The sequence below is a fragment of the Staurois parvus genome, unplaced genomic scaffold (genome assembly GCF_062004578.1).
Source record: "Staurois parvus isolate SC_StPar_1 unplaced genomic scaffold, SC_StPar_1.0 ptg000056l, whole genome shotgun sequence".
Lineage (NCBI taxonomy): Eukaryota > Metazoa > Chordata > Amphibia > Anura > Ranidae > Staurois > Staurois parvus.
Window position 1 is genome coordinate 10,610,330 of NW_028317852.1, and position 16,605 is coordinate 10,626,934.

The 16,605-nt window shown below is 39.2% G+C and overlaps 1 protein-coding gene across 2 annotated transcripts in view; it reads left to right on the forward strand.

Moving 5' to 3' along the window:
- The window catches only part of LOC149469997 (dual specificity tyrosine-phosphorylation-regulated kinase 3-like), a 40,633-nt gene extending 32,577 nt beyond the window's left edge, over positions 1 to 8,056 (forward strand). For both annotated transcript variants that reach the window (XM_089668337.1, XM_089668338.1), the window contains exon 3: positions 479 to 8,056. In XM_089668337.1, coding sequence (XP_089524463.1) covers positions 479 to 2,026 — 1,548 coding nt within the window. In that variant the 3' untranslated portion in view covers positions 2,027 to 8,056. The remainder of the gene's footprint in view (positions 1 to 478) is intronic.
- Positions 8,057 to 16,605: the final 8,549 nt, after the last annotated feature.

Below are 16,605 nucleotides of genomic sequence, written 5' to 3' on the forward strand. Positions count from 1 at the left end.
AAGGCCTAGGTGTTTTTCAAACAACCTGTTTTGCTAAATTAAAATGCTATAGACCAGAGCAGCTTAAATCCTAAATGATAACCTCTAATAATGTTATCTAACCTTAAAAATCACACTTTGAGTCAATAGGACACCTGTAAGAATTACCCAATTGTACTTTTTAACTGAAATGTTATATTTCTTGTCTTGAAATACTGCTCTTTTGTAACCTAAAACCCAAAAGGCATACACTGATGAGATTATATACAAGGTCATTATTGCAGTAATGGCCAGACCAATTTTAGTAGTGGCAACATCTGTCCGTGACAGCCTTGCAAAGTGCTTGCTCTCAAAAGGAAAGATGTTTATTAATTTACCTCTGTAAGAGGCATTTTACTGGGGGAATGTACAGTACATAAACAGATTGCAGATGGAAAGGTGCTAAATTCTTTGTTTAATGAAGTTCACCAAGTTTGTTTTTTTCTGTTTGTGTTTATAGATAAGTGGGAATAAATTCACAATGAAGGATCACCAACAAGTAAAAGTCCAGCAATTATTTGAGAACTCTGGAAACCTTAGGGTTGGTGCCAAAATTCCTGGAACTGACAGGGTGTTGCCAGTACTGACCAAAGAGAAGAGTTCAGACAGCTCAGGAAACTCAAAATCTAGTGATGGATCCGTCAAGTCTACAAAAGCCACCTATCTAACTCCTGACCAAGTACTGAAGCTAAATAAGCATCACTTGACATCTTATGAGCTGCAAGAGATCAGCAATTTTCATGAGATTCACTTTATGGGTCCAAATGCAAAAAAAAAACAAGGCATTGTTGGGGGTCCAAATAATGGAGGGTATGATGATGACCAAGGAGGTTATATATTAGTCCCTCATGATCATCTTGCTTACCGCTATGAAGTAATAAAAATTATTGGAAAAGGTAGCTTTGGCCAGGTGGCAAAAGTTTATGACCACAAACTTCATCAACATTTTGCACTGAAGATTGTTCGTAATGAAAAGAGATTCCATCGCCAGGCAGCAGAAGAAATTCGCATCCTGGAACATCTGAAAAAGCAAGATAAAACTGGGAGCATGAATGTTATCCATATGCTGGAGAGTTTTACGTTCCGTAATCACATATGCATGACTTTTGAGTTGCTGAGCATAAATTTGTATGAACTAATAAAGAGGAACAAATTCCAAGGTTTCAGTCTGCAGCTAGTTCGTAAGTTTGCTCATTCAATCTTACAATGCTTGGAAGCACTACACAGGCATAACATTATCCACTGTGACCTTAAGCCAGAAAATATATTGCTAAAGCAGCAAGGGCGCAGTGGAATTAAGGTAATAGACTTTGGATCCAGTTGCTTTGAGCACCAGAGAGTCTACACATATATACAGTCTCGTTTCTATCGTGCACCTGAAGTCATCTTGGGAAGTCGTTATGGAATGCCAATTGACATGTGGAGCTTTGGCTGTATTTTAGTTGAGTTGTTGACTGGCTACCCTCTATTTCCAGGAGAAGATGAAGGAGATCAATTAGCATGCATGATGGAGCTCCTGGGAACTCCTCCTACAAAACTTTTAGATCAAGCAAAAAGATCAAAGAACTTTGTCAGTTCTAAGGGCTATCCTCGCTACTGCACAATCACTACACTACCTAATGGATCTGTTGTCCTAAATGGAAGCAGGTCACGAAGGGGCAAGATGCGTGGTGCTCCTGGTAGTAAGGACTGGGTGGCAGCTTTAAAGGGCTGTGAAGATGCTCTTTTCATTGACTTCCTAAAAGGTTGTTTGAATTGGGATCCATCTGCACGCATGACCCCAACTCAAGCACTAAGGCACCAGTGGATATGCAAGCGATTACCTAAGCCCCCAGTAACAGACAGTTTGACTGGAAATAAAGTTGCCAGTCATATCAGCTCTTTCCCAGGGATTAGTTCTAAGCTACCCCCTGTCGCAGGGGTGACCAACAAGTTACGGGCCAATTTGATGAGTAACTCAGATGGGAGCATACCACTTAGAACTGTCTTGCCCAAATTAGTCAGCTAGTCCTGGCAGGTTTTATTCACGGCAATGAGAATTTACAAAAAGTACTGTATTTGTTTAAATGTATGGTTTAAAAGAAGAAAACAAAAAGGAAATTATTGAAGTACGAGGCTATATGCAAACCAGTTGAAACAAACATGTTTAAGGGCTAAGCATTTCAAGAAACATGTGGTACAAACATACGTACATTCTGTACGTGTCATGCAGAAGCACACAAATCATACTTTAGTTGTAAACTTAGGCTTGGAGATCCTTCAAATCCTTTTATACTTGCTTTCTTGCACTTTACTTGTTGAAAAATATCAGGTTACTATTTCTGCAGTTGTGCCCATATTTTCCTGCTTGACAAGGTCATATTTCCACTTTGCCAGGGTGATAGGCCCAGGTTAAAATACTTTTCATAGTAAAAGTAGGCCAGATATTGAAGGTTGTCATTTTAGACTTTTTATAATTGCTTTCTTTCAGATTACTAAGTCTGCAATTGTGCCCATACTTTACTGCTGGACAAGGTTCTATATCCACATTGACAGGGTGATGGGCCCAGGTAAAAATACTTGTGATAGTAAAAATAGATCAGTTATTGAACAAAAGTTGTCATTTTAAACTTTATACTTTCTTACATTTATTGGAAAACATCAGGTTACTAATTCTGCAATTGTGCCCCGGGTCATATGTCCACATCGCCAGGGTGATTAGGCCACTTACTTTTGATAGTAAAAGTAGATCAGTTATTGAACGAAGGTCATTATTTTAGAGTTTATACTTGATTTCTTACACGTGGTGAAAACGACTGGTTTCTAATTCTGCGATTGTGCCCATGTTTCCCTGCTTGACAAAGTCATATGTGCACATTGCCAGGCTGTTGGGGCCAGGTAAAATACTTTTGATAGTAAAAGTAGATCAATTATTGAACAAAGGTCATCATTGTAGATTTTGTACTTGCTTTTTTTACACTTATTGAAAACATTTCAGGTTACTAATCTGCAGTTGTGCCCATATTTTCATGTTTGACAAGGTTGTATTTCTGCTTTGCCACAGTGATGGGCTGGGCCCAGGTAAAAATACTTTTTATAGTAAAATTAGATCCGTTATTGAAGAAAGGTTGTCATTTTACGTTTTATACATTCTTGCACTTGTTAAAAAAAACATCAGGTTACTAATTCTGTAATTGTGTCCATATTTTCTTGCTTGACAAAGTCATATGTCCACTTTTCCAGGATGATGGGGCCAGGTAAAATTACTTTTGATAGTAAATGTAAGTTAGTTAATGTAAGTTCATTTTCAAACAAAGCTTGTCATTTTAGACTTTTATTTGGTAATAATCAAGCCATTGATTTGTAATAATCAGCTGTTTTTCAAGGCTTAAACAACTCCTTGTACATCCCCGATTTTTAAAAAAATTGTGATGCTGTGGAAAATCTACATAAAAACTAGTAGTGCACTGAGATGAAAATTCTAGTGCCGAAAACAAAAATTCAAAATGCACTTGGCCGAAAACTGAAACCGAATTGTGCATTTTTAAAAAATGAATATATATTTTTTGGAAAAAATTACACTGATAAAAAAAAAACAATATATCCCCCAATTTTTTTGTAAAATATGAAAGAGGATGTTATGATGAGTAAATAGATACCCAACATGTCACTCTGTAAAATTGCGCACGCTCGTGGAATGGTACTTAAAAATGTTCCATGGGCGATGCTTTAAAAATTTCTATAGGTTAGCAGTGTAAACTTACAGAGGAGGTCTAGTGCTAGAATTATTGCTTTTGCTCCGACGTTCGTGGCGATAACTCACGTGTGTGGTTTGAACACCGTTTATATATATATATATATATATATATATATATGTGGGCATGTCCTAAGTATGCGTTCACCACTACGTGCGAGCACTGGGGGATGGGGGCACTTTAAACTTTTTTTTTTTTCTTTATTTTGGGTTTTTTTTTGAACTGTCTCTTTAAAAAAATTTTTAATCACGTTTACTCCTATCACAAGGAATGCATGCATCTCTTGTGATAGAAATAATTAGTGACATGTCCTCTTTATGGAGAGATGTGGGGTCAATAAGACCCCACATCTCTCCTCTACAATGTAAAGCATGGGATCAAAAAGAATTGATCTAGTGCTTTTAAAAAAAAAAAATGACCGGAACAGGAAGTGACTGCTCCTCCAAGGTCATAGAGATGAGTGGCGGCCAGCTTTACTTCACTAATCTCTATGCCCAGTGCCGGGATCGATGGTTTCTCAGTTAAGGCTGAGAACTACCGACGGGCAACAGCGGGCGGCGGTGAGGAATGGAGTTTTTTCGGCACCTGTATCGGTGCTTTTTTTCATTTTGGCCAACGGCCGAAAGTGGTGTTTTCGGCCACCGAAATTTTGGTGCATCACTAATAAAAACAAATGCAATGATTTGCAAATCTCATAAACTCATTGTATTTACAATAGAAAACATAATAAGGTCATTTTGAAATTGATGGCAACAGCATATCTCAGAAATGTTGGGACAGGGCTACAAAAAGCTGAAAAAGTAAATAGTACTAACAGGAAAGAGCTGGAAAAATATTTTGCAACTAGTTAGGTTAATTGGCAATAGGTCAATAACATGATTGGGTATAAAAAGAACATCTTAGAGAGTCAGAGTGTATCAGAAGTAAAGGTGGCCAGAGATTCACCAATCAGTCTAAAAATTCAGTCTAAAAATTGTCAAACAATTTTAAATCTATAATTGTCTAAGGTACTTGATATTATCACAAGGTTCAGAGAATTTGGAGAAATCTCTGTGTGCAAGGGACAAGGCCAGATGAAATATTGAATGTCCATGATCTTGGGGCCCTCAGACAGCACTGCATTAAACATGCATGATTCTGTGATGGACATCACTGCATGGGGCTCAGTAATACTTCCAAAAATAACTGTCTCTGAAAACAGTTTGCCGTGCCTTCCAAAAATGCAAGTTAAAACTCCATCATGCAAAGAGGAAGCCATATCTGAACATCCTCCAGAAACACATAGTTACATAGTTAGTCTGACTGAAAAAAGACAAAAGTCCATCCAGTTCATAAAAAAAAAAAAAAGTTACAATCCTATACCAACAGTTGATCCAGAGGAAGGCAGAAAAAAACAGCAAAGCATGATCCAATTTTCTCCTGCAGGGGAAACAAATCCTTCCTGATCCCCAGAGAGGCAATCTGATATTCCCTGGATCAACTTTACCTATAAATGTTACTAACCAGTTGTATTCTGTGTAACACCACCATCTTCTTTGAGCCAAAGCTTATTTAAAGCGATTCTAAAGGCTTTTATTTTTTTTTTTTAAATAACAAATGTGTCTATACTTATCTGCTGTGTGCAGTGGTTTTACACAGAGCAGCCTGGATCCTCCTCGGGTCCCCCCGCATGCAGTCCTGGCTCCTCCCTCCTGTCAGGCGCCCCCAAAGCAGCAGCTTGCTATGGGGGCACGCGCTGCTTCATGTATCAATTCACACATGGAGACCCCTCTCTCTTCTCATTGGCTCACTGTGATTGACAGCAGTGGAAGCCAATGGCTCCCGCTTCTGTCTCAGCCATGAGGAGAGGGAGTCTTGGGATAGCTGAGACTCCAGTGCACATTGCTGGATCAAGAGGGGGCTTAGGTGAATATCAGGGGGGCTGGGGGGATGCTGCACAGAGAAGGTTTATTACCTTCATGCATAGAATAGAAAACAAGCCTTTAGAACCACTTTAAAATGGTCTGTTGCAAAGTGGAGAACTGTTCTGTGGTCAAAGGAATCGAAATTTGACATTTTTTGTAGCAACCATGGGTACTGCGTCCTCTGGACTAAAGAGGAGAGTAACCTTCCGGCTTGTCATCAGAGCTCAGTTCAAAAGCCTGCATCTCTGATGGTATGGGGGCTCATTAGTGTGTATGGAATAGGCAGCTTGCACATCTGAAAAAACACCATAAATACTGAAAGATATATCTTGGTTTTAGAGCAATATATGCTCCATCCAGATGACGTCGTTTTCATGGAGGCCTTTCATATTTCAACATGACAATACTAAACCACATACTGCATCTATGACAACAGCATGTTTTTGTAGAAGAGTCCAAGTGCTTAACTGACCTGCCTGCAGTCCAGGCCTTTCACCAACTGAAAATATTTGGTGCATCTTGAAACGAAAAATATGACAAAGAAGACCCAGGATTGCAAATTCCAAATTATTGCATTCTATTTTTATGTAGATTTTACACAGCGTCACAACGTTTTTGGAATTGGGGTTGTGTGTGATAAACCCATTTTCTTATTTTGCTTTCTAAAAGATTCTTGCTTACTAAAACATCACAAAATGTGTGGATGCTGAAGATCTAGATTTTCTAGATATGCCTACATCTTTTAAACCATTTTATTATCCACTCCTAAAGGGATGTTTGATACTTCTTATGTATTCGGTGTTCCATTGCACTGTGATGGCAGTTTTACGTACTGAAGATAACTGTTGCCAGATGAGACTTGCTAGTGCCACCATCTGATTCATAGCTGGTCTTCATTCCCTACGTAATGTGTATTCTAGAGCAGATATATATTTGTTCTTGTTGATACCTTATATTACATGACTAACATGCCAAGAAGATTCCCAATAGTTGACTGTCATATCACTTTGGAATTTACACTGCAACATGCAATAATCCAGGTTAGATCGTAACAAGGGTAGTGTTTTTACGTGTTTCACTTTTCTTAGCTGAAGCATTTGGCTGGACATTGAAGGCTTAAAGCAGTAATAAACCCAAAAGCAAACCTTTTATTATGTTGCAGTTTACCATTTCTTAGATGCGATGGCTGCATGTATTCAGTTTACACAAATGAAACAAACCATTTAACTCTGGCAGGGGTATTTAAAATGATCAGCTTTTTGATTTTTTTTATTCATGTAAAACCTTTATTCCAAAAGAGAAAAAAGTGTTTGCTGTATCTGATTATAAAGTATTAGCTGGAGTTTAGCTTCAGTTAGTTAGTGTAGTTATATCTGCTAATTCATTTAACACTCTCCTTCCACCCAGACTGACAATGCTTCTGTCTCCTGTGCCTCCTGTGCTCATTCACCCAGAATTGTGTTTCACTAATACAGGAGGTGTGTTACTGGTCAGATCACCAGGTGAAAACAGGGAAAAACCAAAGAAAATAAATTGAACACAGCTACCACATCTAATGATTGGTAAGCTGCAATATATTTCATTTTAGAATTTGGGTTTAATACCGCTCTAAAGCATTGTATCACGCTAAAAATGTATGGTTAGCAGTTTCCAGTTACTTCTGCGTTTGCCAAAATGTTTTAGATGCAGGCACTGTTCGTGATTTTGATGGCAGGGCCACAGAGGGAGATTCATCTATCGGTGCTTGTAGATTTTTTTCCCTTGAGCCAGGAGGCCGATCTGTACCTGTATGGCCAGCTTAAAAGTCAGCACTGTGAATCACATTTAAGTACAACACTATGCTGTGGGTGTCCAAACATTGATGTATAAATGAAAGCTATATGGATGGATACACATGCATACATATAATTAAAGTGTGTGTGTGTGTGTATATATATATATATATATATATATATATATATATAAATTGCAGGGATCTTAGCACAAAAATCTAAGCACATGTTAAGACAGAAAAAGGTAAGTTCACACATACACCCTTTATAACACCTAATCGATATTTCCACACATGCCAAATGGAAAGGAATGATTATAGTATCATCATTTAGGCCTCATTCACACCATGGTGCAGAGACAAGAGTTTTTCTGCACACGTTCTGCAAGGGCACAAAGAAAACAATTGTTCTCTATGAGTCCTGTTCACAACACTGCTATCACGCGTGGATTTTTTCTGTGCAGGAATCTGTAACATGTAGAAAACTCACTGACACGTGCATGAAAACTGATGTAAGTTCATGTCATGGCAAGTGAAATCTGCCTGGGTTTTCCATCAGATTTTCTGCATGTGTGGTGTGAACAAGGCCTTACAGTTAGCTCTAGAATAAACTGAGATTTTTTATTGTACAGTTTGGGGTTTTTGTATTTTTTTTTTCAACGTTCTATGTGCAAACACATATTTTGGTATTTCTCTACTTGACACATTCTCCTTCTTTTTTTTTTTTTTTTTTCTTCACAAATCATTTGCACAAATGAAGAATCTCAGTACCCCATCTTTTTACTCTAAAGACACTCTGTTTCAGAATATATAGGGGTTGATTTGCTAAAACTGGAGAGTGCAAAATCTGGTGCAGCGATGCATGGTAGCCAATCAGCTACATATTTATTTGTAAAAAAAAAATGAAAACCATTTATAATTTTCCTTCCACTTCACAATTATGTGCCACGTGTTGGTCTATCACATAAAATCCCAATAAAATAAATTGACATTTTCGGTTATAACATGACAAAATGTGGAAAATTATAGGGGTATGAATACTTTTTCAAGGACTATCTATATCTATCTATATATTTATATTTTATATATATTTATTTATATATATATATATATATATATATATATATATATATATATATATATATATATATATATATATATATATATAAAAATGGTCCCCTGCAGGTTAATGTCATAATGTACTACATATACTACTGTGGAAGTGGAATCCTCCAGTGCTGGGCTGTCAATTCTATCTTTACCCAGTATTCCTTATGAGTTTGCTCTCTCCAGCCGTTTGAATGGCCAGACCATGATGTCACTCCTGCACATGCTCATGGGAGTCACGATTGCAGCTCAACGCTCTAAGCCTTTGTGACTTGCTCAGTGTTCCGTGCATGCAGAGAGAACTATGCATGCACCAGTGATGTAATTGGCTGTAGCTGTTGGAACATATCTAGTACACAGCGCAAGTTCAAGCTGTTTCAAGGAACCTATAGGTAAGACTTTTTATAAGCTTACCTGTAGGGCAGTATTAAGCTTTTGACGTTACTACTGCTTTTCAAAATAAAAAACATTGGTTCAGCAGCAAAATAGTTAAAGCTCTCACTGACCTCTGTAGCTGCAGGCATTGTTAAGCAGTTCATCCCTTGCATGTTTGCTCTGATAGTATGCAAGATAAACTATGCAGCCTTTTGGCAAATGGGCCTTGACATCGCAAGGTTGCATATTTGTGTCCCGAAATGTAAACGTGCTGAGAGCGTGCACTTCCAGCGCCTAATGGTAAGCTCCCGATCGCTACTTGCAATTTTTAGCTTTACAATTATGTGACCGCCACATTCTCTTTTTTCCTCTGTGACGGCCGCATTCTCTTTTTTCCTTTTTCTTCTCTTTATTACCATAGACGTTTTATTTTGAAACAAAAAAAAAAGGTATAACATACATTGTACATGACCAAAAAGTCGTACAGTAAAATACAGATGACATAGGATACAGATGTATCATAAGATGCAGATCTCAGCAACACAACATAGAAAAGCAATATAACCTGTATATACTGTCGTAAAATTATAAACGGGGTCTCCCCTCTGCATCAGAGAGGGTCATAACTAGATTAAGGGGATAGGTATCTTAAGGAAGAGTGGCTAACGGGGAGGAACCACAAGCCTGTAAAGAAGGTGCCCCAATACTTTTATGCTATATAGGGTTTGCATACAGCTGCCTGTACAAATCAACAGGCTGCAGCTGTATGCCAGTAACTGCACGTCTGAGCATTTGCTTGAAAACAGGGATGGATGCGCACCCCTGGGTGCAAACAATTTGCATCCAGGGCTGCTCACCCATCTCTGCCCACAGCTAAATGCTGAAATATGTGATAACCAGCCTGTCATTGATTGTACACAAACACCTGTCAGGCAGAGATATATCTCTTTGCGCCAATGCGAATGAGCCCTTATCAATGATTTGGCAGCCTTGTAGTGTTCACACAAAGCTGGTGCTCTGTGTTTATATTGGAAGGCTACTAAGTCTCTGGAGCAGATTGAGCTAAAGGCACATCCTAACATTGCCTAACAGATAATTGGTATGGCTAGTATTTGCTGCTTTAAAAAACACATGATGACCAGCACTAGAGGGAGAACCCTGGGTTTTTTCCAAATTTTGTACCAAGTTTTCAGTATTGCCCAACAAAATCTTACTTTTCGCTTATTTGATTCATGTATTAATGTTCTCCTTTTCTTTTCTTTTTTTTTTGTGTGTGTATAATACATAGTAAAATATAGATTGCAAAAAAGTATATTAATGGTCCATCGAATATTTGTTCTTTATTTTGTTTCATAGTGGTGCTACAAAAAGTAACATAGATTGAACAGCTAGGGGTTTCCATTCATTTCTTTAAAATGTGGGCAACAGTGAAAGCATAACAGAATAATACAGCAGTGGATCGAAACTAGACTCAGAAGCTGATCTCTGACTCTGGAATTCATCCCCATACAGTTGGCCTCTTTACTGCTTTCTTAGTGTTGTGATTTTTTTTTATGGCTTGTGTCATACTGGTTTTTCTGCATTTACAACACACGTTTTCTCGAGTTATTTGTAGAAGGCTTCCTGCCATACAAAGAAGACAGGAAATCCTGCATGTTTTCTAGCTTACACAGATGGGACAGAGTCACATCTGTGTCTAAAATATTTTAAAATATATATTTAAATGTCCTAATTGTGGCAGTGTTTTAAAGACAAATGTATACCCTAATTTAATTGCATGAATACCTTTTTATTTAAATACCTCTTTAAAGAGGTCTCTATTTTCATTAAGAATGGTAACTTGCTACACTTGTCCTGCTGCTGTTTGGCAGTATTGTTTCACTTATAACTCCTATTGATGGGCTGCTTTACCAGAGCTGCCAAACAGCTCTGAAACTACAACAGCTTGAAACTAGGCCTTTAAGCCCATTGCTTTGGAAAGGGTTTCTGTTACTGCCCATTACTGTTTGAATGTCAGTTGGCCGAACAGCAGCTGCATTTGGTCATATTAAAAAAAAACCATTAAAATACTTTATTCTTCTTTTGTATAACTGTTCACAATCTCTATTCCCAGCTCCATAAAGAGCTTGAAGAGCTGCAGGTGGAGACGGGGGGTGGAGACGGGGGGGGTGGAGACAACAGTATACTGATCTTGCCAGTGAATGGGTCTGGGGGGGCATGTCAGCACAAGCCTGACTATTTAAGAACAGGTAGGCAGTACTCCTAGCACATGCAAAGAGGACAGGGTACTTTTAAACAGAAGTACTTGGTACAGCAAACATGTCAGGAATATGATATGTTGGGGTAACAAACACTTTAAGGCTGGATTGTACCTGCACAGCACCTGCAAATTCCTCCTTGCAGTGTGGGTCCAGCCCCACTGCAAGGGTTACTCAGTTATTTCTTGGTGGTATGGGAAAGAAGATTTACTTACCTGATCCTCCATACTCCTAGAGAGGTCCCCCGTTCTCCAGTCTAAGATCCTGATGTCCTCAAGTCCAATGCACGGTCCATAGTCCTGCAGTGGACGAAGTGACACCAAGGGACAGTCCATGGCCAAAGAATAGTTGAGCAGTCTCAGAGAAATGGAGGATCAGGTATGTAAAATGCTTTTACTCTACCCTAGACCTAATCACTCTTGACCCTTGCAGTACTTACACAGCCCCACTTCAAGGATGAATTTTCAGATTTTTCCAGAGTACGGTTTTAGATGTATTTTTTAGATGCATGCTGTGTAAATACCTGAGTTTAACTTGGTATGCGCCTCTTGCAGGCCCTGCACAACAGGGCTGAAGTGTAAGAAAAGAGGCAGCATAAAGGCGGCAACTGGTTTATGTGTTGATAAGGAGCATAGGTAAAAGCAGAACTATAAGCTCATTGTTGTGTTGTTTCTCTTTTCACGATCAAATTGCAGGTTGGGTGGGCCCATGGCAAACTGGGCTCTGTGGAAATGGATTGAATGATGCTCAATGTCAGCTTGAGGACATCTAGTGGTGGGAAAGCAGTTTCCATATTTAAGAGTGTACCATGAAACATGGTCCACGTCCCCTACTCTCAGATAACCCACCACCTCCAACACTTATAGGATCTAGGGCTTCTTTTACCCTAGCTCCTGCTAGATTTGAATTTGTCATTACTGTGCTTGGATCCACCCTCACAGCCATGTCATTCCTTTACACAGACCTGTGAATGAAAAAAAACACCATGGCAGAGGGACTGTAGTTCTCAATGACAGCGACATCACCACACTTAGTCCATGGTATATCCTTCAGCTGCATAAATGAAGGTCCATACCTATATACAGACCTGAACTGGAGGAACACCTGCACCTGCCAGTGCATTGCACCATTTCCCACATCCCTGTATATTGTGTTTGCTAAGATGCTCATCTAAGAGTTTCTTTTTAACTATCTCCACTTCCCACTGATTGTGGAAGGGAGTGCCATATCCTTATTGCTCTGACCGTAAAGAACCTCCTATGCCGTTTAAGACTAAATTTTACCTTTCTAAAAAAAAAAAATGCACTTTTTTTTGTAAGTAAAAAAAAATGTGCATTTAGTTTTATTATTATTATAGGAATCGATGAACTACCTAGAGTACTCACTAGAGTCCTGGTAGTTCATTGAGAACTACAAGCCGTCAGCAAAGGATGTCAGTACTTGCAGTTCATTCATTCACTCGGTGAATGAATGACGTGGCCATGTTGGTGGAGCGCTCTTTTCAAATTGTGGATGGAGCGTTCTTTTCAAATTGTGACAGTGGGCGTGGGGAGCAGATCTCCGGCCCACTGCCACAATAGAAGGGGGATTGGGGGAGGCTGCAGGAGCGGGTTACATGTTTCACCCTAAAAACAGGTGGAACATGTAACATGCTCCTAAAGGTGGCCTTATTCTTTAAACCTCTTCTTTAGTTTCATTGAGTGGCCGTGTGTTTTCTTAAGCTCCCTGAAACTGAGTAGTTTTTTCCCTGTGGTAGAACCACCATTGAGGTATTATACCTCCTCTCAAGAGTCTTTTCTCCAGGGAGAATACATTTAATGCTTGTAGTCGTTCCTTGTAACTGAGGTCCACAGCTATTCATTTTTATCTTTTCATTGGCCAGAGTTGATCTTTACCTTGCTTCTTGTATAATATTTTTCTTTGGCTCTCAACTTGGAGCCACATGGTACATTTGGTGGAGCCTTCAAGTGCTAGCAGTCAGTATTCTTCCTGCCTAGGAGCTTGCTTAGACCTGATCAGCAATAAAACTTGGAACTGTATGTGTTGTGTTGCTGGTCCAACGAATATCTGGGAACACATCTCCTTACTCCCTATCACAATTCATGTACTATGAGCAATGCTGCACTTTCCTATAGGACAAACACTGCCAAAATGTTTGCACCATGCCACGGTACCTGCACTGCGAAAACCAGAACTCAGGAAAATGAAATCTTTTCAATGCACAGAAATGATTTCACTCCCATTTCTGTGCAGTCCATTCCTTTTTGCCTTTGATTTGTAAGGGAAGCATAAATGTGTTTTTATTGTAATGTAAAGGAAGCCACAATGGGGATCTCCAACCACTCCTGTAGCATGTCCGAAGTCTGGCTGTTTTCTCCAAACACTATGGGGTCAATGTGTAAAACATTCACAGTGCGGCTGTGACAAACATAGTTCTCTAAGCCCTGTAGGTGGGGTGAAACATGTCAGAGGAGCACAGCCATTAGGCGTTCATGCTGAAGCCATATCTTTCTCTCTCTATATAGTGGCTGGTTTTCAGTGTGCTATGTTTCCTCCTGTTTTCTGATTTGTTTCTGCTAGCCTGGATGAGCTTGTTTGAACGTCGGCTCCCGATCTGTGCGTTTGACTTTAGGTGTGGGGGGGGAAGGGGTTAATTTGTAATGCTTTGAGCAGCACTATTAAGTTTTTGTATATGGGTCACTAACTGCTCTGGCCGCAGCATGGCATTCATTATCAACCATTTTTATTTCAATGCAACTTTCAATACTATACTTTAACTCCTTCACACCAACGTCACACAAATATGCGGCCTCACAGAACTGGGCTTTTTTCCGTGGGGCCGCATATCTGCATACCTGTCTTTATGATGGGAGCGCGCCACACTGTGATCTAACAATCAGGACCCAGGACTCCTGATTCCGGGTCACATGATCGCCGTGATAGCCTCTGATTGGCTGCCACAGTGTTCAATCACTGTACAGCCCGCCCCCCCCTTGTTTTTTTCTCTATGAATGGTGTAGAGAGATACATTGTATCTCTCTCTCCTTGCATAGAGGAAAAAAAAACAGTTTGTTAAAAAAGATAAATATTAAAAAATTAAATAATAGAGAAAATACCTAGGTCAAGGTTTGATCTAGTTCAGTGCCAGGATTAGTGTTTGGGTCAGGGTCAAAGGTCAGTTTTTGTTTTTTGTTGGTATCACTGTCAGCGTCAGTGTGCTTTAGTCTGGGCTGTACTGTGGGTACAAACAACAAATAACATACACATATATGGTATTGCTGCGGTCAAGAGCTGAAACATTTATTTTGGGTTGCTTTTTGGTGGTAGGTTATGGTAGTAACCTAGTAGTAAGAAACACAGCTAAATTAAAAAAAATGCTGGAAAGAAATATATATGTAGCAAAGAAAGGAGGGATGATAATGAAGCTAATAACAGTAAATTATTATGATAAGAATTTTTTTTTAACAAAAGAATGATGGATGATTAATTCATGTAGGTTATAGATATATTTCATGTAAAAATATGTGGGCTTTTATAACCACTTTCATCTTTTGGCCAGTGAATAGCATACTATTACTTTGGTGGGCTGACCTTTCTAACCTACTGTCTGAGCTGAATGTATTAAAACTGATACACATGTAAGGATTTGCAGTCAATTCACACTGCTAGAGACCACACCATATGGCTGTGTATGTCCTTCCCTGTCATAGTAGATTTACAGTACTGCGGGTCCTGTGTTACTCGTTTGTGCCCATTCAGGCTGCTGTACCTGCAGGAAATGTAGGGAAAAGGTCCTTAACCCTTTTTCCAAAAAGCAGCTGCCACTATGCCGTTTTACGCACCTGAAAACACACTGCATTTCAGATGTGTAGGGGTGCTGTTAAGAATTAATGGCACCCTGCGTATCTTCTAAACGTGTTTTGGCTGCAGGACCGCAAACGCTTGTAATTTACATGTTCCCACACCCGTGATAGTGTAAAGCTGGACATAGAAACAATTTAAACCTGAGTTTTATGCCAACAATAGCACAGAATTAAAATGTAGATGTGCAGTTGATTTTTATTTGTCATGATTTACAGTTTTGTTTGGCCCTTTTTGTAATCCAGATACCCATGTTCTGCAACTCAAGTCATGGTTCTTTCTGCAGCCTGCGCTGTATTTAAAGCATATTTTAAGCCAGGAATAAAACTTTTATATATTACAGCTTACTGGTCATGTGGTGTGGTGGCCATATTTTATTTTTTGTTAGGCTCCCCCCCCCCTTACTTTCAGCTAATGATCCTGCCGGTAACAAACTTGCTGTCCTAATTGTACTGTATCTCTAATTGTTGTCACCCTAGGGCAGGAAGTCTTTTAGGAAGACAGAACACCCCCTCCTCATCTCTATCATATAGTGAATAAGTGTGCTGTAGTCTTCAGAGTACTGGGTAGGGCGCGCTGGTAACAACAGCATTGAACGGGCAGTGTGTACAGGAAATGCCAAACGCACTGAATTTCTGGCAAGATCAACTGGTATACAAATATATTTAACGAAAACTCTTCCTTGTCTGTCCATTTTCCATTGAAGGAAAGTAAATTGAGACGTTTGTGGTTATGGACTTGCATACATGTACATCCCGTTCCAGGATCCATCTCAACTTATGATTGGGCATTGCATGATGACGTCATCCCTCTGCTCTCCCTTTCTGCAAGCATTTTCACAAAGAGCACTGTGCAAAGCAATAAAGCCTAAGGGACATTTCACACTGTTGCACTTTTGATGCTTATCCATTGACTTACAATGAAGGATTTCTTTTTGGGGCACTTTAGAAAAACTGCACCAAGGTTTCAGCATGTAAGATGTTTCAAAGCACAGCACACCTGCAGTGTGAACAGTTAAATAGGATTTATTGGGGAATAGTTTTCAAGCAATTTTGTCACCGTGGAAAAGCGCTGAAAAAGCACACCAGTGTGAAAGGGGCCCAATAGGCTCATAAAACTGACCGTATACCAGTTTTGGTGCTGTGAAGGGGAGTTCAGGGAATTACAGGAGGCTAATCTCAGGAAAGATTCAGACACCTATGCACATCCTATGATAAATTTGTCTGATTTTCTAGAGGAAACTGTTGAAATAAATGTTTTGGTACACAACCTTCAGCTCCGTTTTAATATTTGAGAACAGTTGAAAAATGTTTTGCTGCAGTGCTTTTAATGCTATCAATAGCAAAATAAATATCCAATAACTGATTTTGCCTTTACTTTGGCATAGGAAAATCTAGTGATACAGTAGATTCATTTTGTAACATGATTAAACATGCAGAGAAGGAGGACTTGGGATATGCTTTTTGACTTCGTCAAATTTTGGCTTTCAAAATAGATTATGGAGATGCTTTTTTTTTTTTTTTTTTATTCACTACCAACCCCAAATATAGCTAAAATTGCCCTTTAAAGCAAACCTA